General features: G+C 53.1%; 1 protein-coding gene across 1 annotated transcript in view; it reads left to right on the top strand.

The window, feature by feature from the left end:
• PNPLA7 (patatin-like phospholipase domain containing 7) overlaps positions 1-24,619 on the top strand; it is a 73,170-nt gene that overhangs the window by 46,787 nt on the left and 1,764 nt on the right. The window contains exons 21-31 of the mRNA XM_012654820.1: positions 6,750-6,899; positions 13,089-13,152; positions 13,613-13,781; positions 14,922-15,104; positions 15,809-15,927; positions 20,812-20,968; positions 22,299-22,415; positions 22,586-22,655; positions 23,222-23,338; positions 23,978-24,126; positions 24,437-24,589. Of these exons, the coding sequence (XP_012510274.1) occupies positions 6,750-6,899; positions 13,089-13,152; positions 13,613-13,781; positions 14,922-15,104; positions 15,809-15,927; positions 20,812-20,968; positions 22,299-22,415; positions 22,586-22,655; positions 23,222-23,338; positions 23,978-24,126; positions 24,437-24,589 (1,448 nt within the window). The remainder of the gene's footprint in view (positions 1-6,749; positions 6,900-13,088; positions 13,153-13,612; positions 13,782-14,921; positions 15,105-15,808; positions 15,928-20,811; positions 20,969-22,298; positions 22,416-22,585; positions 22,656-23,221; positions 23,339-23,977; positions 24,127-24,436; positions 24,590-24,619) is intronic.

Raw genomic sequence — 24,619 nt, 5'->3', positions numbered from 1 at the left:
GTTTCCCTTTTCCACTTAATTTTTCTCCTCTGTACTTGTCATCCCTGACACATCACATATTCTCTCTAGTTAGCTCATTTGTTACCTGTTTCCTGCATCGACATGTGAGCTGCGTGAGGACAGCGGTCTGGATATGTTTTTTCACAGCTGTGACCTTGTGTGCGATATTGAACGTTTGTTGAAGGAATGAATGGGTGGACAGACATGCCACATGGAGTGGAGGTGTGGAGGGTGTGAGACCTAATCCAGCACGGCCTCATCTTAATCTGATTACATCTACAGAACCCTATTTCCAAATAAAGACACATTATGAGATTCTGGGTGGACATGAATTTTAGGGGAACACTGTTCAACACATGAGATAATTCTTTTCATTTTACTTTCAACCTGTCTGTACCAGATGAGTTTCTTGTAGAAAGCATATAGTCAGTTCATGTTTTTTTCACCTCTTCTGACAATCTTTATCTTTTAAGTCGTTTCTAGGTCATTTATGTTTAATGTAATTATTTTGTTAGGATTTATGTCTTCCACTTTATTTCTTTCTGTTCTCACCCCCCCCCATACACTTTTTAAAACATTACTCTAGGCCGGGCGAGGTGGCTCACACCTGTCATCCCAGCATTCTGGGAGGCCAAGGTGGGTGGATCGCTCAAAGTCAGGAGTTTGAGACTAGCCTGAGGAAGAGTGAGACCCCGTCTCTACTAAAAAATAGAAAGAAATGATCTGGACAACTAAAAAAATATATATGTATATATAAAAATTAGGCAGGCATGGTGGCACATTCCTGTAGTCCCAGCTACTCGGGAGACTGAGGCAGAAGGATCGCTTGAGCCCGGGAGTTTGAGGTTGCTGTGAGCTAGGCTGACGCCACGGCACTCTAGCCAGGGCAACAGAGCCAGAACTCTGTCTCAAAAAAAAAAAACATTATTTTTTCTATATTTTATTTTATGTTGTGTTATATATGTTATTTTATTTTATTATTTTAGAGATGGGGTCTTTCTGTGTTGCCCAGGATGGAGTGCAGTAGCTGTTGACAGGCACAATCGTAGCGCATTGCAGCCGTGAGCTCTTGGGCTCAGGCAGTCCCCCGCCTCACTCTTCAGAGTAGCTGGGAAAGCAGGCACATGCCACCATGCCTGGCTTTTTAAGCTTCTGTTAGGTTACTTGAACCTTTCTGAGTATTCCATTTTTATGTATCAAGTGTGGTTTCCATTATCTCTTCATATGATATTTCAGTGGTCACTCTGGGGGTTACAGTGTCCGTACTTGCCTCACCTTTGCCTTCTCACATCAACATTTTATTTAAGCAGAATGTGGAGACCTTACCACCATTTGGGCCACTTCATTCTTCCCCCTTAATGACGCAGTGTCTTAACTGTGACCTCTGTGTACATAGAAAACGCTCCTCAGTGTATGACTTTTGCTTTCAGCCATCAAGCATAATTCGCAGAACTCAGGAGGAGAGTAGTCTGTGATATTACTCAGATGGTTACCATTTCTGCTGCTCTTCCTTCATTCTTGGTGTTTCCAGTTTCCTTCCAGTGTCATTTTCCTTTTTTTTCAAGGATTTTTTTTTGTTGGTTTTTTTTTTTTTTTTTTTTTTGGGGGGGGTTGGTTTTTTTTTGGTTTATTTGTTTGTTTTGCAACAGAGTCTTGCCCTGTCGCCCAGGCTCGAGTGCGGTGGTGCACTGATAGCTCAGTGCAGCCTCGACCGCTGTGCTCAAGTGATCCTCCCCCTCTGCCTCCTCAGTAGCTAGGACGACAGGTGTGTGCCACCGTGCCTGGCTATATTTAAAATTTTTTTGTAGAGATGGAGTTTTGTTGTGTTGCTCAGGCTGGTCTCAAACTCTTGGCCTCAAGCAATCCTCCCACTTCAGCCTCTCAAAGGACAAGGATTACCGGCGAGAGCCACGGTGCCTGGCCTAGCAGTTCTTTTAGAGAAGGTCTGATAGCTACAAATTCTTGTAATTTTCCCTCATCTGGGAATGTCTTTACTTTGCCCTCATGCAGAAGGATATTTTTGCTGGACGTATAATTCTGGGTTAGCATTTCTTGCATCTCAGCACTTAAAAAGTTTTGTGCCACTTCCTTGTGGCCTCCACTGGTTCAAATGGAAGTTCCCGATGCCTGGTGTTCTCACATAGATGGTGCGTCATCTCCCTCTGTCTTTAGTTTTCAGAAATTTGATTTTGAAGTGTCTGGGCATGAATATCTTTGGATTTATCCTATTTGGGGTTTATTCATCTTGAATCTGTAGGTTTATATCTTTTACCAAATGTAGAAAGTTTTCAGCTATTATTTCTTTAAATATTTTTTTAATATCATACCCTTTCGCCTCTTGAAATGCAGTAACACAAATGTTAGACCCTTTGTTACTGTCCCAAAGGTCTCCGGGGCACTGTTCATTCTGTAAAGCTGTTTTCTTCCTGTGCTGTTAAGACAGAGGTTCCTTTCAATCTGTCTTCGGGGTCACTGGCTTCTTCCCCTGGTCCTCTTGATTCTGCGATTAGGCCTATGTGGAGAGTTTCATTTCACTTACTGTATCCTGGTTCCTCTTTATATCTTCTGCTTCTATACTCAGACTTTGTTTTAGGAGCGTTCGTGATTGCTGGTTCTAGCTGGTTATGACAGCTGCTTTATGGACCTTGTCAGATAATTCCAACATCTGCGACGTTATTTTTGTCTCTTGGTTGTTTTTGCTTGTTCTAGTTAAGATTTTCCTTGTTCTTGGTATGCCTGGTAATTTTGAATTATATTGTGATATTTTGAGTATTATGAGACTGTGGTTCCTACTGATTGATTGATTTTTTAGAGATGGGGTCTTGCTGTGTTGCCCAGGCTAGAGTACAGTGAAGTGATCATAGCTCACTGCAGCCTCCAACTCCTGGGCTCAAGTGATCCTCCTGCCTCAGCCTCCTGAGTAGCGGGGACTACAGGCGGGAGCCACTGCATCCAGCCTAGTTCCTGTTTATATCTTCTATTTTAGCAGGCTGTAAATATGCTCGAGTTCATAGAGCATGTCCTGACCAACTTTTGTGGGCTATTGTTTGAATGTGAACTTAACTGTCAGGGCCTTCGCGGTATTGCTCTGGTTTGCCCTGCTGTGCTCGCAGAACCTGCCTGAAAGCTGCCTGGGGTTCTGCACTGTACTCAGCTCTCAGAGCCTCGCTTCCGATCAGTTTCACGTAGGCCTGGTCTGTATATGCAGATTTCAAGACTTTCTTTCTGTACCCCCACCTCTCGCCGGGGGGAGCATAGCGTTCTCTGCTTACTGGTACAGGGTGGGTAGTTGGTGAGTGTGTGCTGGTGTTGCTTAGTGCTGGGCAGTCTCCCTGCAGGCAGCACCCACGGGAAGGGCACTGCTGCTTTTGTTGGGTTAGTGGAGTGGGTCTTCCCATGAGTCCGAGGTCCCTAGTTGGTCTGCCTTCCTCTCTTCATCCCCCGAGTCTTGTGACAGTGGCTCCTTGTACTATTCCAGGGTCTCTTATGACTTGTGACAGGTGGAATGTGTCTGCTCTCCCTCCCTTTTGGCCACAGCTGGAAGCCTAAAGTTCTTAAAGACTACGCAAAGCTGGCTATAAATCCCTCTTTGCTTCCACCTGAAATGGAGGATTCTGACCTGTGCAGCCCCTGGGAGAGATGAGAGGAAGGAGATGCCCAAGGAATAGCTGCAGGAAAAGTAAATAAAACTCAGACCAAGAAAGAGAGACATTCAGACTTATCTGGGGATGGGAGAGGTGATTCTTTGTCTTTCTCTGTTCAGTGGCACTGTTGGGGGTGTGTCATCGTTTGCTTGTTACCTGAGGATCATTTCCTCTTCGCGACAAACGCAGTGCGCATTTCACTTGGCGTTTAGAAGCAGCAGAAGCGTCATTGCAGGACAGTCCGAGTCCCCAATTCCTCCTGTGTGTTTGGAGGCTCAGCTGCCTGGAGAGGGGTCATAACTGCCGGGCTGAGGGTGTGACGGTGACGCTGTAAGAGACCCTTGCAGGATGGCTCAGCAGTGCTTGGGAAGGTGGCCTTGGTGGTGGCCAGGGTGGGGCACAGCATGAGGACCACCAGGGTCCCCAAGACCTCCTGGACAGATGGGCTAGAAGCTGATAGGGTGGCCTCTCAGGGCCAGGTTCAGGGTGGCAGGAACCGGAGCCTCGTAGGCAGCTGGAGGAGCTGCACCCGGGCTCCGTTGTCTGAACGGCAGGTGCTGTACCGGTGTGGCTGGTTCCACCGGGAGGAGCAAAGGTAGTCAGAACGGCGCCAGATCCGAGAGGAAATGGTGGCAGGTTTTATTTTGCTTCATTTTCTTGTCTGTCATTGCCTAGTTTTGTTAAAAAAGCTGTGTAGGCCTGTAAAAAAGACATGAGACAATAGGGAACCTTGACAGTATGAACTGAGAAGTAGACGCCTCCCCTTCATGGCTACTCAGGCTCTGCTGGCTGCGGTGTGACCTCTGCACCCTTTCTCACACAGGTAGATGTGTCTGCAGGGTGTCTACAGTGGGCAGGGTCCTTTAGTGGGACCCCTAGTTCCAGCATTTACTCCAGGGTTAGGGGCTCTTCTGGGGGATCCAGTGAGCCCCATGGCCAACACCTGCCCAACCCTGGGCTCTCAGGCCACCCCCAGACAGCTCCCACCTCCAAGCAGCCATCCCTGTGTGGTGACCCGAGCGTGGACGTCCCTGCACATCTCGAGCGTCACTGGGTCACAGCTGCTTAGCAGAGCTGTGTGCTGTCTGCAAGCGCCTGGGATGTGACTGGATTTTTCGGCCTTGTAGCAGAGAAGGGCAGAGGACCTTGAGCCTTGGCAGTCTCTGCAAAACACCCATCCCTGCGTTCCCTGGGAAACACCTGCTGCGGCTGAATTAAGGAGCCAGTCAGGGGAGAATTCTCTCCTGGAGTTGATGGTTGAGTCGGGGGAGCCACGGCTCAGGAGAGGGTGGAGGGGCAGGGCATGCAGCCCTGGGCAGTCGGGCTGGGCCTTGAGGGTGTTAGGGGTTGCCAGTGGCTCAGGTCAGGCACAGGTTGCAAGGGTCTGTGGCAGTTGCAGACTTAGTTTGTCCCAAGTTGGGCGGGGGACGGGCACTGGAGGGCTTTGGGCAGAAGAAGCACCTGGTCTGACTTGAGTGGGGCAGGTTTGCTCTGGCCACGGTGTGCAGAGCAGCCTTCTCTCCAGGAAGTGGCCCTGGGGCTGCTGGGGGCCCAGGACTCCCATTTGCTGGTGATGAGCATGACCTGAGAACAGGGAGCCCTGGGGGCACTTGGCGGGTCAGGACAAGAAGAGGGGCCGGGGCTGGGGACCAGGTCCAGGGGTGTATCCGGGGCTGTCCCATCGTGAGCATCAGTGGAATGCTGAGTGGACAGCGCCACTTATCTGTGTTCCTGTCCATGTATAGACTCAGGAACCTTCTGTTTGAGTGTTCATTTAATAATGCAGTTACATTTATAAACTATGTGTTTTTACTCATCAACATGTCATCAGCTTTTTTCCTGTCAGTACGTAAAGGTGTGTTTTCTTCTTTTTGAGAGCTATGTGGTCATTCATTGAACCATACACCCCACTAATAGGTGTCTTGATTGTCTGGGCCTCTCATAAGCGATGCTGCAACAAGCATCCGTGTTCATATCCTGTAGGCAGCAGACGTTCCTGCTGGTCACTGTGCGCAGCGCGGCCTGGCTGCCAAACTTTTGCTTCTGTTCCCTGCTGCTGGGTTTGCTCCACTGGTCCCTCCCCTCCATGCTGCGACCGCCCTTTGCCACCATTCTGCACCCCAACGCTGACTTTAGCCAGTCAGGAACTGCTGCGTCTGTGCGGCTTTTGGAGACGGCTTCACTAGGGGTGAGAGGAACAGAGTCAGAAACGAAGCCTGTTCAGAGGAGCTGGGCCTGTTTGCGGGAGAGATGGGCTGTGGCAGCCATCAGTGCTGGGCCCTGTGGGGGCTGCGGAGGAGAGAGCCCCCCACATGCCAGGCCGCAGGAGACCCTGGCTGGGCAGGGGCGTGGCGGTACAGTGGCCAGCAGGCGTAGTGGGGCCATCCCTCACCTTTGCAAGAAGGAGACTTCCACTAACACCGGGACCAGAGCCCCTCTGACAGCGACTAGTGAACCTGTGGACCGACACATTGCCATCCTTGCTGCTGTGCTGGCCGAGGGGCCCGTCAGCTCGCTTGGGGGCCCAGGGGACGGTCCTAGCCATCTGGGTCAGCCCCTCAGTGGAACCCTTAGAGGTCCACGGTACAGGAGAGGAAGGCTCCCTCGCAGACGTGGTCTGGCTACCCCAGCCCAGCCCAGCCTTCCCTGGTTTCTGGAGATCCCGTGCACGTGAGGGACGATGAGCACACGTCTCGGTCTTCTAAGCTCTTACATCGTTTCCTGTTTCTAGAATGAGTGGTGGGAAAACTCTAGGAATGGCTGGGTCACAGGATGAGTCCTCTCACCTGGCAGGATATTTTAACTGTTTTAGTTTATTCTGGGCCTCACGCTTTTCCACACTTCATTTGCTTCCTGAATCACCAGGCTCCAGGGGCAGGAACACGTCAGTCCCAGCACATGGAACTCAGGCACTCGTGGGTGTGGTCAGATAGCTCAGCAGGACGGGGCAGGGGGTGCGTGGGGAGGAGGCCTCTGGGCACTGCAAGACCTGGGGCAGACGTGGGAGCTGCTGCGCCCTGGTGCCATCTGGAAGCGTCTGGAGGCATCCGGGCTGTCTTGGACGCAGCCCAGCTTCCCAGCTGACACTGGCCCTGTGCTCCACAGGCCACCCACTGGGGCTCCACGCAGCGGGCAGCAAGTGGGACTCGGGGAACCCGGCAGGCAACCTGTCTACAGTGGCTGCGATGCCCGTGTCTGAGGACGTGCCCCTCACTGCCTTTGCCCTGGAGCTGGAGCACGCCCTCAGTGCCATTGGTAAGCTCTCCCCACAGCCTGGTGTCTGGCCAGCTGCACCATCTGCCCCACAGTCCTTCCACGTTGCTCCTCAGATTTAAAAAGTGACATGTCCTCATCGGTTCCCAAGGGTCCTAGGGGTCACTTCATGTACAGCCCAACCTCTGCGTCTGTCAGAGCTGAGGGTCAGGACAGGGCACCTGGCTGGCAGGACGGGCAGGCCACAGCGGGTCTTGCCACACCCCTGTTAAGGCTACACTAGGGGGCTGAGGGCATCCCTGAAGCTAGAACAGTTGTCAGGTCCAGGGTTGCCGGGAGATCATGCAGGGTCCCTCAGTACAGAGCCCCCCAGCCCGTCCTCGTCCTTGGCGCAGAGACCCCCAGCCCGTCCTCGTCCTCGGCACGGAGACCCCCAGCCCGTCCTCGTCCTCGGCGCGAAGACCCCCAGCCCGTCCTCGTCCTCGGCACGGAGACCCCCAGCCCGTCCTCGTCCTCGGCGCGAAGACCCCCAGCCCGTCCTCGTCCTTGGCGCGTAGACCCCCAGCCCGTCCTTGTGTTCTCAGCCTGCTGGGGTCTTTGCCAGCTGCTCCTCTGTTCGATTGGATACTACAGTGGATGGCCAGGGCCTCAGCTGGGGTCAGGTGATTTTGGTGGTGTTTTCAAATTTTCTGGTGGCTACTACATTTGTGGCTTCAAGAACGAGAAATTGAAGTTCCTGAGAAAGCTTGGGAATTCTCAAAATCGTAAGGTATTTTGTATTCTTTTTAACACTATTTACAAGTTTTTATGTAGTTGTGGGTGACCCCGATGATAGTGTATCACTTCTCCGTGGTTTGGTTGTACTAAAACTTTAAGAGTTGTCTCTGCAAAATGATATAATAATGAATGCAATGAGTATGGTATAATTGTTTTGAAACAATATACTATCATAAGAATATTCAGTGCCATGTTAAAATGCTCTCTGAGACAGACATTTGATAATAGAAAACATTAAATAAATGCCAAAAAAGATTTATAAAACTGAAAGATGTTATCACTATTAATATCTAATATTTAAAAGTTACTGTCGAAATTCAAGTTTAAAACACGTAAAGCATTCACTGCCTCCTTTGATAGTCTTGATCTTTGTTTCCTGACGAGTATTCAGATGTGTGTAGAAAATTCCACTCGTTTCCACGGACAGCTGGCGGATTGCTCAGAGTGCAGCCAAAGCATCTTCAGGTTGCACAGTAGAGTCTTGCTTCATATAAAATTCCCTTTTTAAATCTTTTTATTTCGAAATAATTGTAGAATCACAGGAAATCGTAAAACAGTAAAGAGAGAGCCCACATGCCCTTCACATAGGTCCCAGTGGTAACATCTTCTGTAGCAATATGAGGACCAGAAAATTGGCATTTGTGCTCTCTGTAGACCTACATCACCAGTTCGTGTGTGTGTGTGCCGTGTCCCATGCCATTTCGGCACAGGCACGGGTTTCTGCGCTGGTACCACAGCCAGGCTGCGGGACTGCTCCGTCCAGCGGTGCGTCAGCCCGCCTTGAAGTTCCGCTCTCCCCCAACACCCCCACTCACTGGCAGCCGCATGTTCATTCTCCATTTCTGTAACTTCGTCATTCTGAGAAAGTTATAAAAATGGAATCAGGCTGGGCACAGTGGCTCACACTTGTAATCCCAGCTACTACTTGGGAGGCCAAGGCAGAGGATCGCTTGAGCCCAGGAGTTGGAGGCTGCAGTGAGCTACAGTGACACCACTGCATTCCAGCCTGGGTGACAGCAAGACTCTGTCTCCCAAAAAAAAAAGGAATCGTACCGTCATATCATGTGTGGCCTTTGGGACTGACTTTGGTTACTCGGAATGATGCCAGGTGTCAAGAGCTCGAGCCTCCTTGTTGCTGAGGAGTATTGCATCATGTGGGTGCCCATGGTTGCTTTAACCACTCAGGTCGTGTGGGTTGTTTCCGGTTCAGTGGTGTTACGAATAAAGCTGCTGTGATTATTTGGGTAATGGATGTTGTGTGCACATACGTTTTCATTTCTCTGGGGTAATGCCAGGAGTGTGATAAGTATGTGTGTGTTTAGTGTTTTATAAGAAGCTGCCACACTGTCTTCCAGAGTTTCCACCAGCAATGTGTGAGTGATAACAGTTTTTCCACATCCTCACCAGGCTCTGTCATCAGTATTTTTTTTTAAGAAATGGGGTCTTGCTATGTTGCCTAGGCTAGACTCGAACTCCTGGGCTCAAGCGATCCTCCTGCGTCAGCCTCCCTAGTAGCTGGGACCATAGGCAGTGCCACAGTGCCCAGCTTGGTGTTACTGCTCTTTTTTTGTTTTAGCTATTCTGATAGGTATGTAGTGGTAGCACATCGCAATTTAATTTGCTTTTCTCTGCTAGTGCATGATGATGTTGCACATTTTACTGTCTTTATTTTCTTTGGCGAAACGTCTGTTCATACCTTTTGCATGTTTTCTAACTGGGCTGTTTGTTTTCTTACTGTTGAAGTTTTTCCTTCTCTTTTTTAGTGACAAAAATCATGGATTCTTTTTTAAAAAATAGATTTATGTTTCTTAGCAGTTTTAGGTTCACAGCAAAATGGAAAGGAAGGTGCAGAGAGTTTCCATATACTCCCTGCCCCCACGCATGCATAGGCCCGCGGGAGTGGGCGTTTGTTACAACGGCGCACCTACGCTGACTCACCATCACCACCCAAGGTCCACAGTTCGCATTACGTTCACTCTTGTTGCTGCACATATGTATAGGTTTGGACACGTGTGACGACATGTATCCACCATTACGGTGTCGTGCGGAGCAGTTTCCCAGCCCTGAAAACCCTCTGTGCTCTGCCCGTTCATCCCTCCCTGCCCGCCAGTCCCCAGACACCGCTGATCTTCTACGTCTCCGTGGTTTTGCCTTTCCCAGAATGTCACAGAGCTGGAGTCATGCAGCATGCATCCTTTTCAGATGGCTTCTTTCATTTGGTAGCATGCATTTAAGTTTCCCCCATGTCTTTTCCTGGCCTGATAGTTCATTTCTTTTCAATGCTGAATAATAGTCCACTGTCTGGATGTAGCACAGTTTAATTATCCCTTCATCTACTGAAGGGCATCTCGGTTGCTTCCAAGTTTGGGCAATGATGAATAAAGCTGCTATAAAAATCCGTGTGGAGACTTTTGTGTGAACGTAAGTTTTCACCTCCTTTGGGTAAATATCAAAGAGCATATTGCTGGATGATATGGTACGGTATGTTTGGTTTTGGAAGAAACTGCCCAGCTGTCTTCCAAAGTGGTTGTACCTTTTCCCGCCAGCGGTGAGTGGGGCTTCCTGGTGTCCACACCTTCCCGGCCCCTGGCTTTGTCGGTGTTCTGGATTGGGCCGTTCTGATAGGTGTGCGTCGGCATCTCAGTGCTGCTTCAACCTGCATTTCCCTGATGACACGTGACAGGGAGCATCTTTCCGTGTGCTGATTGACTCTCTGTGATGTCTTCTCTGGTGAGGGATCTTTTCAGAGCTTTGGCTCGTTTTTTTAACTGGGTTGTTTACTTGTCGAGTTTTAGGAGTTTTTTTATATGTTTTGGGTAACAGTCCCTTATCAGATGTGTCTTTTGCAAATATTTTCTCCCAGCCTGTGGCTTATCTTCTCAGTCTCTTGACGGTGTCTTCACAAAGCAGAAGTTTTTAACATAAGGGAAGTCCAGCTTGTCCATTTCCTTTCGCAGGTCGTGCCTTCGGTGTCGTATCTGAACAGTCATTGCCAAACCTGAAGTTGTCTGGATTTTCTGCAATGTTAACTTCTAGGAGTTTTATAGTTTTACGTGTCACAGTTAGGTTCATGATCCACTGCGGGTTGCTGTTTGTGAAGGGTGTGAGGTCTGTGTCTAGATTCGTTTTTCGCATGTGGATGCCCAGTTGTTCCCACACCATCTGTTGAAAAGACTGTCTTTTCTCCGTTGTAGTTACTGCCTCAGCTTCCTCGTCAAAGATTAGTTGACTGCATTTATGTGGGTCTATTTTGGGGTGTGGCTTATTTTTTTATTCTTTTAATGCTGTCTTTTGGTGAACAGAAGTTCTTGATTCTAATATAGGCTAATTTATCAGTTTTTTCCTATATGGTTACTGCTTTTTGTGTTTTATTAAAAAAATGTAATCCTGTCCCCCAAGTCATAACGTTCTTCTAAAAACTTTATTGTTTTACCTTTCCTTTTAAATTTACAGTCTACCTGGGATTGATTCTGGTTATGGTCGAAGGTAGAAGTCAAGATTCATTCTTTTCTGTAGGGATATTTGCAAGGCAGGTTTGCCGTGCACCGGTTGTGAACTCGCCAGAGTCTGATGAGGCAGAACGGCCACACGGCAGGCCACACGGAGCAGGTTCGCTACTCACAGACAGCAAGGGACAACAGGAGCCTCGATTCACTGCCAGCTGGACTCCAGGCTCAGGGAAGCCGCTCAGGACCCTGGAAAGCAGCCCGCCCGGGTTTCATACCCAGGGCGACACGGCCCGCTGGGCTAGAGCGTTGCAGAACACCCTGTGTCTGGGGGGCTGGGACAGAGCCCAGCTGTCCCGCCAGTCTCTCCCCACCTCTGGGTGTTGCCCTCTGGCACATTCTACAGTTATTCTTGAGAACTGCAAGTGAGAAACGAGGCAGAACTAGGTGAGTCCAGGGCTACCTGGAGCCCTGTCCTGCCATCTTCAGGTGACCCAGAACTCTCATTTAGAAAGACCAAACCTGGCCCACCGTGCAGCTGCCTCACCTTCGCTGTGAGTCAGTCACCTTCACTTCTGAGAGGGTTTTGCTGACTGAATGACGAGTTTAGGCCAATAATCATTTTATTCTAGCACTTTGAAGGTGTCTCTCCATTTTCTTCTGGCTTCCAGAATTTGGGAAAGAAGCTGTTTGGTAGTCAGTCTGGCAGGGTTGCCCAGGCCAGAGCAGGCTCGGGACTGTGGCCTGGCTGGATGTTTGCTTCAGCCACACCCACAGAACTGGAGCCGGGTGGTGCTGACATCCCTCCTGCCTTCTGGAAGGCTGGCCTCCCACGAGGCGCAGGTCTCCCCGGCCTGGCCTGTGCCACCTTGCTCCTCTGGGCTTCCCCACGGAACACCTGCATCCCCGTAGTAGACTCCTCCAGGAGTGGGTGGTCAGCGCAGCCAGACTGGTAGGAACTGAGCCCACACCTGGGAACCCAGAGGTCCCTGAATAGCCCCTGAGAGCCCTCCAAATCCAGGGGGGCCTAGAGCAGCAGATGTCCATTGTGGGGCAGGTGGGGCTGAGCCAGGGTCCCTGCGGGGCTTAGGCCAGCAGCTTTGTTTTCCTACGTCTGGACGTGGCCTGTCTCGTCCTGGGTGGCTCCTGGTGCCGAGAGGTAGAAGTGTGCATGCATCACCCCGCCTTGCAGCGCTCCTGCACTGGAGGCCCTTCCTGTCTTGTGCTGCGGTGGCTGAGAAGACACTGCTGTGTGGCTCCTGACTCAAGGGTCTAACTCCAACCTGCTGGCCAGACAGAGCAGCCCCGCCAGAGTCCCTGCCCTTCTCCAGCCTCCCAGGGAGGAGCAGCCTGTCACCCGCTCAGCCGTGCGTGTGGTTGAACTCAGCCATGTTTCAGCAGGGCTCGCATAGTTGTGACGCTGCAGTTGCAGCTTTCCACGCGCAGCGCTGGGCTTCTGGGTGCTTTCCCCGGGTGGAGGGTGCTCCTCCTTGACGGCCAGAGCACAGTGGGCAGCGCCGCCTGTCTCGTCCTGGCTCTTCTCCCGAGCCTCCGACGGCCTTTCTGCGGATCCTCCCTGCTGCTTGAGCGGGCCCTGACAGCTGCCTGTGGGGACAGCAGCACGCTGGGTTTAGAGACATAAAATGTGAAAAGAGAGGGCATCTCGACACCGGTGAACTTCAGCATGTTGGGATCCCGCCAGCCCCGCTGATCTGGATTTGGGAAATTGTATGATCTCGTGTGGCAGAACCTTCCCTGCCCCCAGCACGCAGTCAGGGATGCAGAGATTCGACTACTCTGAGGTTCAGAGAGGCTGCCTGGGGGTCTCTCAGGGTCGGGGGCGGCAGCCTCAGGCCACAGGCTCTTCTTCCCGAGGAAGGAAAAAGGCTTGGCAGTTGCTTTCAAGGCAACAGACCTTTAAGGATAGGAGTGGATGCTGTCATCAGCCTTGACTGCCCTTGGAGGGGCTGGCAGGACACGTCTCCCTGATCCGTGGCTGTGTTTTCAGGCCCAACCCTGCGGCTGACCAGCGACAACATAAAACAGCGCCTTGGCTCTGCTGCTCTGGACAGGTGTGCTGCCTTCTGTGCCCGTTTGGCCCCGTGTAGCAGGCAGCCTGGCAGGCCTCAGCTCCCTCCTCTTAGCCAAGCACACCCTGGCCGCTCCGTGGCCAGCCACACCACAGTGCTGATGGCAGTGACACCACTTGCATCACTCGGCACACAGTGGGCAACTTGAACCTACTGGACACAGTCAGGCCTCCCAGGGGACCTCCAGACCCTCCTCGTTGCTTGGGCAGCCTGTGCCTCACCGTGTCCTGACTGCCACCCAGAGCCCGGGCTCAGCTGCAGCCCCTGTGCAACGGTCCCATTGCTGAATGACTCACCAAGGACTAGGGACAGCTGGGAGTGCTGGGTGGTGGCTGGTCCTGGCCCTCTGCTGCCACTTTTGGAGGGGGACACAGGCTCCCTGGGAAGTGGGCCTCCTGGGAGCCTCCCACAGAGAGTGAGGCACTCCCTTTGTGGCATGCAGCACCCACGAGTACCGGCTGTGCAGCTGGCTGGGCCAGCAGGAAGACATCCACCGGATCGTGCTGTACCAGGCGGACGGCACACTCACGCCCTGGACGCAGCGCTGCATCCGGCAGGCCGACTGCATCCTCATCGTGGGCCTGGGTGAGCAGGAGCCCACGGTGGGCGAGGTGAGCAGTGGGCGTGGGCTGGGGAGCCCCTGTCTCCTCAGACCCCTCTGTTTCTCTTTTCTTTTGAGTGAAATATTTCAGGAACTCAGAAAAGGACAGTAAGAGCTGACGCCTAGACACCTGCTACCATGCTTTAAAACGTTGCGCTGCATTTTCCGTGGCGGTGGCTGCACAAAGCAGGCCGGGTGCCCTGAGTGCCCCCTGACCCCCAGGTGGCCTCTTGTGAAGTCAGAGCCTCTCTGTCCGTCTCCCACATTTTTATACCGTGTGCACAAAGCACTGTTTTATAGGCTCAAAATTCTATATAAACAGTGTCCTATTTTATATCATTTCGAAATTTCCTTTTCTCCTCAATGCTGACGGTTCTGAGCTTTGTCCTTGTTGTTTCACGTGTATGGCTGTGGTTGTCCCCTGAGTGTCCTCCCTGCCTCTGCGTTCTCAGCGCTGGCTGTGACATCTTTTCATTGGTTACCTTTCTGGTGGGCCACTAAGCCTCAGGGGCTGTGTCCCCAGGGTTCCCAGATGTCACCAACAGGCCTTTCTGGCTGCTGTGCAGTTTTTACACGTGCGAAGCCTTTCACGTCCTTCCCAGTCCTGTGCGTTTCCTCCACCTTCACGGGTGTGGGATGGGGTCTCGATGCCCCTTTCATTCGCAGTCCCCCTCCCCTCCCTCTGCTCCCTGCTTTGTTCTCGTCATGAGCTTCTCCGGCCTGTCTGGTCCCGGGGCAGCTAAGAATTCCTCATCTCTGATGTCTGTTGAGAAGGCTAATGTTGGAAAACCACGTCATTTGAAAAGGTGATGTGTTCTCAAGCCCGTGTTAGAGAAACAGCAGGAGGAGGCGCCCGCTCCCTGCATGCCCCCAGCACCCTGGCAGACAGGCTGACCTTGCCCAGCGCACGCTGGACAACCCCTGTGGTCAGAGCTTCACTAGCCCCGAGATAGGCTGTGCTACAGCCACGCTGCTGCGGAGAACCAAGGGGCCGCTTGGAAACCTGCCTCAGGCCTCTGTGCTGTGTGGAGCTGGTCCTGAGCAGGTCTCCGGTGTGGCCTGGGTGGACGGCCCTGCCTGGCCTTCAGCCCCCTGCTGCCCCCGCGTCCTCAGGCTCAGGCCTGGCTGACAGGCGGGCTCTGCTTCTCAGCTGGAGCGCATGCTGGAGAACACAGCCATGCGGGCCCAGAAGCAGCTGGTCCTGCTGCACAGGGAGGAGGGGCCGGCGCCGGCCCGCACCGTGGAGTGGCTCAACATGCGGAGCTGGTGCTCTGGCCACCTGCACCTTTGCTGCCCACGCCGCGTCTTCTCTAGGAGGAGCCTTCCAAAGCTGGTGAGACCCGGGCGCCCGCGGCGGGGCCCGCCCAGCAGGGACTCTGGGCTTCTGCTTTCCTCCTGCTTGCATGGTTTGCTTCCCTAGACTTTCAAAATATCCCTGCAGTCTCTCTCCGATGTTCTGACATCTGAGCTCTCTGGGGCTCTGATTACGATGGCTTTTCTCCTCTCCACGTGCTTGTGGACTTTGGTCACGAGCTCGCGTTGACTTGATCTCGATCTTCAGGATTCTGTGGCCACAGCGTGGTGACGCACTCTGCAGATGCAGGCACGAGCCTGAGGAGCACCCCCGCAGGACAGGCCTGACGGGGTCCAGAGCAAGTCCTGAGCCCTTTCTTGGGGGCCTGGTGCAGAGGCAGCCCACGTGCTGCAGCCCCCACCCCCGCAGCACAGGGGCCAGTCCTGGGGCCACATGCCTGCCCAGGATCCCAGGCCCTAGAGAGCACCGTCTGCCGCAGGGCCGGAAAGTGTGGGGTCCCACGGGAAGGGGCTCTGTGTTCTGGTGGTCCCTCTGGGCCTGCTCATCCACCCGTGTGCCCTCTGCTGACACCGCCCAGCTGAGGTGCTGACAGGGTCGTGTCAGACAGACCCTGCCATGTCCTGGAGGGCGTCTGGGGTCAGAAATGGAGGAAACTCACCCTCACCGAGCCAGCGGGGCAGGGGTCCCACACCAGCCCTGCCACCTGCTGGTCCTTCTCCCAGGTGGAGATGTACAAGCGCGTCTTCCAGAGACCCCCAGACCGGCACTCGGACTTCTCCCGCCTGGCAAGGGTGCTGACGGGCAACGCCATCGCCCTGGTCCTCGGGGGAGGGGGGGCAAGGTGAGTCCCACCCCTTCCCCCACACCACTCCTACCATATGGGCAAGTGGTGACAGTCGCCCCTGGGTGCTGCAAGGACGTGCTGCAGACCAAGAGACCCTCAGGCCACAGGTGGACTCTGCCCCTGCGGACCCAGCCTCCAGCGTCCTCAAGAGAGAGTCCCCGTGGGTGGGCCTGGTCTCTGTGCCTGGTGCGCCTCTCACCCCTCTCGCCTAGAACTTCCCTGGTTTTCATTGTTGCTAATTTAGTAGAAGAAAATTTGTATCTTGCTCTGATTGCCTTTGAAGCATTTGTTTGCTTATTAGCCGTTCGCATCTCCTCTTCTGAAACCTGTTCTTCCCCTTTCAGTCTTGCCAGGGGTCTCCTGGCGAGTTTTTTCCACGTAGTACACGCCGTATGGAGCAATGATCCGATTTGCTCGGGAGCCAGTGACTTTCTGTAGTTCTTTGGGCTGTTGAGTTCCTTAAAGGACTTTTAACTCTAACTCTGACACCACCCTCTCCTGAACTCAGTTAAAGAGAAATACACTTGGGGCAGAAGTGGGGCCCAGGGAGTCCCGAGGTGGCAGGAGGGCACATGCCAGCGTCTGCTGCTGCTCTGCGCCTCCCTGGACGGGGGGTGACAGGGCTGCTGGGCCGGTGCGAGGGTGGCCCCCCGGGTGGCTGCTCTTGCCAGCACCTCTGTGCACAGCGCCTGGCCCAGCGGCTGGGTTGGCTGGGGAGCAAGGAAGGAGCACCCGCCTGAGGTCGCCCGACGGGGAAGGACCCAGGCCTCTTCCTGTGGGTCTGGACAGCAGGCGGCTCAGAGCAGCTGAGCCCAGACTGGGAGCTGGCTCGCAGGCCTGCAGCATTTTGAATGAAAATGTAATTTTAATCCAGGGGATACTTAGAAGCCACGTACCACAAAACAGCAGTCCTCCCCCCACACCTCCTGCACCTGATCCAGAGAGATCCGAGAAGTAACCACTGTCAACTTTTTTTGGCTGTCTGCCTGTCTATAGTTCTAAATAGAATCCCTATTCTATCAATTTTTCGTTTTTTCTGTTTTAGATTATTGACTTCGTAGCCCCTCCAGCACACACAAAGTCAGAGTCTGTGCAGCTCCCTCTGTCTCTCTGGGCCTGTCTCCCTCCTTCCCGCTCACGATCGCAGTGTGGCCTGACACTCACTCGCCGTGTGTGCTGCTATCCAGAGCCAGGCGTTGTGTGCTGTGATTGTGTCTCGTTCCTTGGAGTTAACAATCGCTGCATTTGCCGTTTGCTTGGTTTTCTGGGCGTCGATTCACCCACAGACGCTCTGCTGCAAGCACGAAGCTCTCGGTGTGTTTAGGCGCCAGTCGTCTGTACTTAGCTCTGAGGAGTCGTCTCCACTTAACCCTCCGGCTTCCTCCTGTTGCTCCTGGTCGCTTTCTCACGTGTTGCTGAGATGTCGCCCTAGAATTTTCCTTCACCATCATCTGGGAGCTACCTTTGTTTCTCTCTTGTGTTCAACTCTATTTCCCGCATTCCATGTCTTCCTTTCCTTGATGTACTCCTCATTTTGGTGGACACATACTCTAGAAATTTCCTCAGGAGGAGATGTGTGGAAGGTAAAAATCGCAAGACTGTGCCTACCCAAACACCTCCTTATTCCATTCCCATGCTCGAGTGACAGTGGGCTGGGTGTGGAATTCTAGGTGGAAATCATTGTCTCTGAGAAGTTTTAAGGCATGGTACTGTTGTCTGTTCAGCTTTTAGTACAGCTGTTGAGATGTGCAATGCTATTTTTATTCATGAGGCCTGTGTTTTTCTTCTGGAACTTTGTAGGAGGTTCTCTTAATTTTCGGTGTTCTGAAAGTACATGACGATGCGCATTGGTGTGGTTCTTTTTTGATCCATTACACTGAATTCCCAGTGGGTCCTTTCAAATTTGGGAATCTATGAACTTTAGGAAATGTTTTATTTTTTGAAATAAGTACGTTTCTCTTTTCGCTGTTTTCTCTTCCTAGAGCTTCTAATTGTCAGATTTTGGGCACCCTGGATGGATGCTCTAAGTCTCATATCTTTTCCTTCCCATATTCTCTGTCTCTGTCTTTTTATTCTACTTTCTGGGAGATTTTCCGCAAATGTATCTTCCAATTGATCTTCTATGCTAAAATATTTCTAATGTCTGAATGCTTCCTTCCCCTTACGGTATTCTCTCTCGGTTTCATTCATGTAACATCGTAGTTCTGAGAATGTCAACGGCAGGTGTTTACTCATTTGCTTGCATGCTTGCCTCAGTCCTGCACCATGCTCCTGTTTGTGCCCGGCTCGTTCACCCAGTGCAGTGTGTCTGAGGTGTGCCTGTGTCCCTGATCACATCGGCACCAGTGCAGCTGAGGGGCGTGCCATGTAACCGCACTTCACTATCCGGCTTCCTGTTGATGGAGATTGGGTTGTTTTCTGGTTTTGGTTATTATGAACACAACTATTATAAACATTCTTGTACAAATCTGTTTGTAGACATATGTTCTCTTTCATCTTGGGCAAATCCTGGGAGTAGAGTTACAGACTCATGGGGTAGTTATACCATTTTACACCCTCACCCGTGATAAGTGAGAGTTCCAGTTGCCCACATTCTTGCCAACCCTTGATATTGTCAATTTCTGTTTGTTTGTTTGTTTTGAGACATAGTCTCCCTCTGTTGCCCAGGCTGGAGCACAGTGGCATCATCACAGCTCACTGTAGCCTCACACTCCTGGGCTCAAGCGATCCTCCTGCCTCAGCCTCCCAAGTAGCTAGGACTACAGGCACAGCCACCACACCTGGCTAATTTTTTCTATTTTTAGAGGAGACAGGGTCTCACTGTGTTGCTCAGGCTGGTCTTGAACTCCTGACCTCAAGTGATCCTCCCACCTTGGCCTCCCAGAGTGCTGGGATTATAAATGATAGTTTTTACAAATGGTAGATGATGTATTTTCCCCTTAATCTGTTAATGCATGAATCACATTGATTTTCATACTAAAACTCATGTTGTCTTCTTGGGATAGACCCATGTGGTCACGATGAGTTAGCCTGTTTGCATATTCCTAGATGCAGTTTGAATTGGAATGACACTTGACTGAATTGTCCTTTCTTGGAATATCTTTACCGGCTTTGGCATGACAGCTCGTTTGCTGGCTTCGTAAATGGAGGTGGGAAGTGCTTCTTTCCTATTCTCTGGAGAGTTTTGTGTAAAATTTGTGTCACTTCTTCCTTATATGTTTAGTAGAATTCAGTGGTGAAACCATCTGGACATGAAATTCTCTTTGTAGGGATTTAAAAGTTAAAGATGCATTTTCTTTAATGGTTACTGCGCTGTTCAGATGTTCTGTTTCTTGTGTTAGTTTTGGTAAGTTATGTTTTTCTAGGGATGTGTCCGTTTGATCTGAATTTATTTATAGCGTGACATTGTTCCCAGTAGCCTCTTATCTTTTTAGCGAAAGTGTCTGTACTGACGTCCCCTTTTCATTCCTGACATTACTGACTGAGGCCCGTTGTCCTTTTATTCTCTTTCCTTGGCCAGTGTTACCGGGGCTATCAGTTGAATTAATCCTTTCAAAGCACCAGCTTTGATTTCTGTTGATCTTATTGTATGTTTGTTTTTTGTTTCTTTAATTTCTGCTCTTTGTTATTTCCTTAATTTTACTTTCTTATTTAAATGGCTATTGTTTCCCTAACTTGTGGGCCAGCAGACATTGTCTGCAAAAGACCCACTCGAATGACAGACAGGTCAGCGCTGTGTGTTGTACCTTTGACGGCAACATGCCTCCTCTTCTCACGCTGGCTCAAAGAGTTTTTTCTCTGCCTTGGGTTTTCAGTGACACAGAAATGGTTTTCTTTGATTTATGCTTAGAGTTTATAATGCTTCTCGAATCTGAGGCTCGATGCCTGTCATCAATTCTAAAAAATGCCCAAAAGTTATCTCTTCAGATACTGCTCCGTTCCATCTCTTCTCTCTGTGGCTCGGATGACACGTAAATGCGACCTTGCGCCAGATCCCATATGTTTCTGTGCTCCTGGATGTGTTTCGTAAGAGAATATTTTACATATTCCATCCTTTCGATGCTTCACGATTCGACAAATGTTTCCTCCCGATCTGTCTTCTGTGCCACCATTTCTCTCTTAATGAAGCTGGTCCAATTTGCTGTTAAACTCATTCATTGAGCTTTTCATTTCAGTAATTTTATTTTTTACTTCCAGAATTTCTATTTGATTTTATTCCAAAATTATCAATTTTGTCTTTAATTCCTTGAACTTTTTTAAAAGGCTTATGCTGAGTTTGTGGTGATACAACATACAGTTCTTTTTTATTGTGTTAAAATATACACACATAAACTTTACCATTTTAACCATTTTTGAGTGTGCAGTTAAATACATTCTCGATGTCATACAACTATCTCTACTATCCATTTCCAAATGGGCTTACCTGGGCTAACTCTGGGTCCACTTTTATTGTCTGTTTTTCTTACAGTCTTATGGTCTCTTCTCCTCATACGACTGCTGGTTTCTGGTTGCGTGGTGTACGTTGTATAGGAAAATGGTGGCAGGTGGAGGCTCTGGGTGGGAACTCCAGCCCCAGTTCAAGGTGACGAGAAGCTGGCCTCCTGGTCTCTGTGTGCTGCGCTCCCCAGGACCCACCCCACCCGGCCGGCACACATCCTGGCATGGGGGCAGCAGATGTTTGCGGGTAGAAGAGGCCAGTGCTGGTCGCCTCTTGGGACACCCTCCCCACCTCATCCCCACTGTCCCCCAGGGCCTCCACAGAGCAGCCAGGATCCCTCTCTGAGTCAGCGTCTTGGCCTGTGCAGGAGTCGGGAACCGAGCAGGCTACGGGTGGCCACCCTGGCGGTGCTCACTCCCTGCTCTGTGTCCTGGCTGGTGCAGAGGCTGTGCCCAGGTGGGCATCCTCAGGGCCCTGGCAGAGTGCGGCATCCCCGTGGACATGATCGGAGGCACATCCATTGGGGCCTTCATGGGCGCCCTGTACTCTGAGGAGCGGAGCTACAGCCAGACGCGGATCCGGGCCAAGCAGTGGGCAGAGGTGAGCAGGTGCCCACCATGCCCCCTGGAGCCCAGCTCCGGGCCAGGCTGGTGTGGTGGGGGCCAGGAGGACAGGGCACCCGTGGCCCTGCCCCTGCACGTGGCTCTGCAGGGCTCTGAGAGCATGTAGGGGGCCCAGGGGCAGCACCGAGAAGCAAAGGGTGTGGGTTGTGGTGGGCAGCGGCCCAGTGACTGGGGGCAGCCTGGGAGGCCAGGGCCAGCCAAGGAGAGCGGACTGTACTCATGGGCCGTAGGGCAGGGAGCAGCTGGGGACATTGGCTGGTGGTGGCAGGCGGGCGGGGGTGGGTGTAGTCTGGCCTTGTGAGAGATGGATGTCAGAATGAAACACCAAATACAGAATCAAAGAACACAGAGAGAACAGGCTGCCCCAAAGGAGCAGAGGGCCAGCAGGCTGGGCTCGCGGCTCCCGCAGGTGTGGCATCACCTGCCTGCCCTTCTCGGTGCTGTGCTTGCTTTTGTGAACAAAACGGAGCCCTGGCTGAAATCATGAGTGGGATCAAAAGTGTTTATGTTCTCCTTTTAAAAGAAAAGAAACTTCGTCATCCTGCAGGTAGCAGCTGCTCTCAGGGCAGGCACATGGCTGCTCCCCGTGGCCTGGGGCTGCTGGAGCCCCAACCAGGGTCCCCAAGGCCATGCCACTGACTCCCTTCACTGCTCCAGAAATGTTTTTTTCCCTGAAATGAGCAACCTGGTTACCCCTGGTGTGGCCACTCCTGAGAGAAGGCCTGGGGGCTGGTGCTGGGGAACCAGGCATGGCAACAGTCGGGGCTCTTTGGGCTGGTCCCACCGTCCTGGGTGTACTGGGCCACGGGAGCCTGCCAGGGAGAAGCCGCTGAGAGAGAGTAGGGCTGGGGCAATGGCCCCATCCCTGGGCCATGGGAGCGCCCCAGGTGGTGGAGTGCGGGGCCAGAGAACACCCTGCTCGCCTGGGGAATCCCCACCAGGTCCCACTGGTGCCTGTTGCTGGGCCCCGGCAATTGGCCCTGAGCTCCCCTCCTCCCACCCTCCCAGTGCTGGGCCTGTGCTGGGCCTCACCCCAAACCCTGCCAGGTGCTCCTCCACTCAGCAGGCAGACCTGTGAAGGCCCAGGGTGTGACTGTGAGGCCTGTCTAGGTCAGGAAGGGACAGGGGCAGGGGCTGTATCCACTCGCCTGTGCCCAACCTGCAGCTCCAGCTCACGGCATGCACAGCCCTGAGACCCTAGGCAGGGGCTGTGGATGCTCCCATACACCCATACGGATGCCCACTTTCCTGCTCCAGCAGGGCCTGTGGGCATGAGCCCCTCTACAGAGGCCTCTGTGTGCCCCTAGGATGTGACATCGATGGTGAGGGCCGTGCTGGACCTAACCTACCCCATCACATCCATGTTCTCCGGAGCCAGCTTCAACAGCACCATCTGTAGCATCTTCAAGGACAAGCAGATCGAGGTGCGTCCCCCAGCCGAGACAGGCTACCCTCCGGAGCCCACGCAGGCCCCCTGGCCTGTGACTGTACGCCCCGTGGCACTCGGTGCCCTCTTGTTCCACCCCCTGCCCCACGTTCACCCGGCCCTGGGTCAGCTTCCCCAGATGGGCGCATCCGAGCCCCCCTCCTACAGGACCTGTGGATGCCCTACTTTGCCATCACCACTGACATTACAGCCTCCGCCATGCGGGTCCACACGGATGGTGAGCACGCCTCCCACATGCAGCCAGCTTGGGTGCTGGCATGGCCCGGGGACGGTCTGGTGGCCCCATGAGAATGGGGGAGGCACCAGGAGTCTCCAAGGAAGCAAAGGCTTGGGGAAATCTGTACACGAGGATGGGCAGCCTCTGCCCCAGGCACCACAATAGGATGAGGACACTGAGCAAGAGGCCAGAGGGGTGGACTGGAGACCCCAGGAGAGAGGAGAGAGAGGGCACACTCGGTCCTGGGGTGGGGGCACATTCAGTCCTGGAGTTAGGACACGCTCCGTCCTGGGGTGGGGGAACACTCGGTCCTGGGGTCAGGGCACAAAGTAGTGGGAAGACCTGAGCCTGGTAGTGTGTTGTGACCCCAGAGAAAGACCTCACTCCTGTTTAGCCTCCTGGACTCTTACCCTCCCCTAGGAAGAACTCTGTGGTAGCTTCTTCCCAGGCTGGCGCCCTGCCCCAGAGGTGGCACCTGCCGGCTCTCGGACCCACCAAGATGAGGACCTGACCCCTGAGTCCAGGGCAGGAACCTGTGGGCAACTAAAGGCTCCTCCGGCCCCCAGGCTCCCTGTGGCGGTACGTGCGTGCCAGCATGTCCCTGTCGGGCTACATGCCCCCTCTCTGCGACCCCAAAGACGGACACCTGCTGATGGATGGAGGCTACGTCAACAACCTCCCAGGTACTGCAGAGAGCTGGGGAGGAACCCCGACTGGCATAAGCATGGTGCTGCCTTGGTCAGCCTGCCGCATGGCCCCTGCCACAGCTGCCTCCACTCCAAGAAGGCTGGGGTGGAACACGTTTTCCTTACAGTGTGCCAAAGGAAAATGTCAGGCTGGCATCCGAGCAGGGCCTCACACACCACTGAGAACATGCACACATGTACACACACACACACACACACACACACACACACACGCACACACACACACACGGGCTCAGGACCACGTGTTCCCAGCATATGGCCCTGTTTGTCAGCTCAGCAGCACGCAGAACAAAGGCCAAGTAGAGGAACCAGGAACGATTAATTCCCATCTGTGCCCACAGTCAGAGCCCAACGGCCTGCAGGTGCCAGGCTTGCTGCAGGTGAGCTCACACCTCTCACCTGTTGGACATGTGGGTAGAAGGGCCCAGAAGACAGTTCTGTGCACACAGCTGCCCACAGAGCTGGGCATGTGGGTCTCCTGCCTCCAATGGTGGAGAGGTGACCCCATGCCACCAGGCCCAGGCCCCAGAGAGCAAGCCTCCAGGGTTCAGAGAGGTGGGCTCTGCCCTGTCCCCTGGCTCTAGCTGGTGGTGACCAGGGCTGCCTTCTCCCTAGCGGATGTGGCCAGGTCCATGGGGGCAAAGGTGGTGATCGCCATTGATGTGGGCAGCCGGGATGAGATGGACCTCACCAACTACGGCGATGCGCTGTCTGGGTGGTGGCTGCTGTGGAAACGCTGGAACCCCCTGGCCACTAAGGTCAAGGTAGAGCTGGTGCCTGTGGGGGCTGCTCCCTGCAGCACCCCTCACCACCTCCACCCCATGGGCAAGGGGTTGGGAGCAGCTCCCAGGCTCTGAGTCCAGGAGGTCTGGGGTCACTCTGTCACCACTCCCGCCCTGGCCCTGGGGGCAGTTCTGGGGACAGAGGGCAAGGGGCACAAGTCTAAAAGCTCCGTCACTGGCTAGAATACTGCTTGAGGACGGGGGTTGGGTCCTCAGGGCCTGTCCTGCGCCCTTGCCAGGTAGGCTGGGGAAGGGGCTGGGCAGGAGGCTCAGGCAGCTGTGACGGTGGCAGGTGCTGAACATGGCAGAGATCCAGGCACGACTGGCCTACGTGTGCTGTGTCCGGCAGCTGGAGACGGTGAAGAACAGTGACTACTGCGAGTACCTGCGTCCCCCCATCGACGGCTACGGCACCCTGGACTTTGGCAAGTTCAACGAGATCTGTGTGAGTGTCAGCCATTACCACAGGAGCAGG

Source organism: Propithecus coquereli, unplaced genomic scaffold (assembly GCF_000956105.1).
Source record: "Propithecus coquereli isolate 6110/MARCELLA unplaced genomic scaffold, Pcoq_1.0 Scaffold449, whole genome shotgun sequence".
In the NCBI taxonomy this organism is placed as follows: domain Eukaryota; kingdom Metazoa; phylum Chordata; class Mammalia; order Primates; family Indriidae; genus Propithecus; species Propithecus coquereli.
Note: the sequence above shows the minus strand (reverse complement) of the source record. Positions and strands in the feature narration are given on the sequence as shown.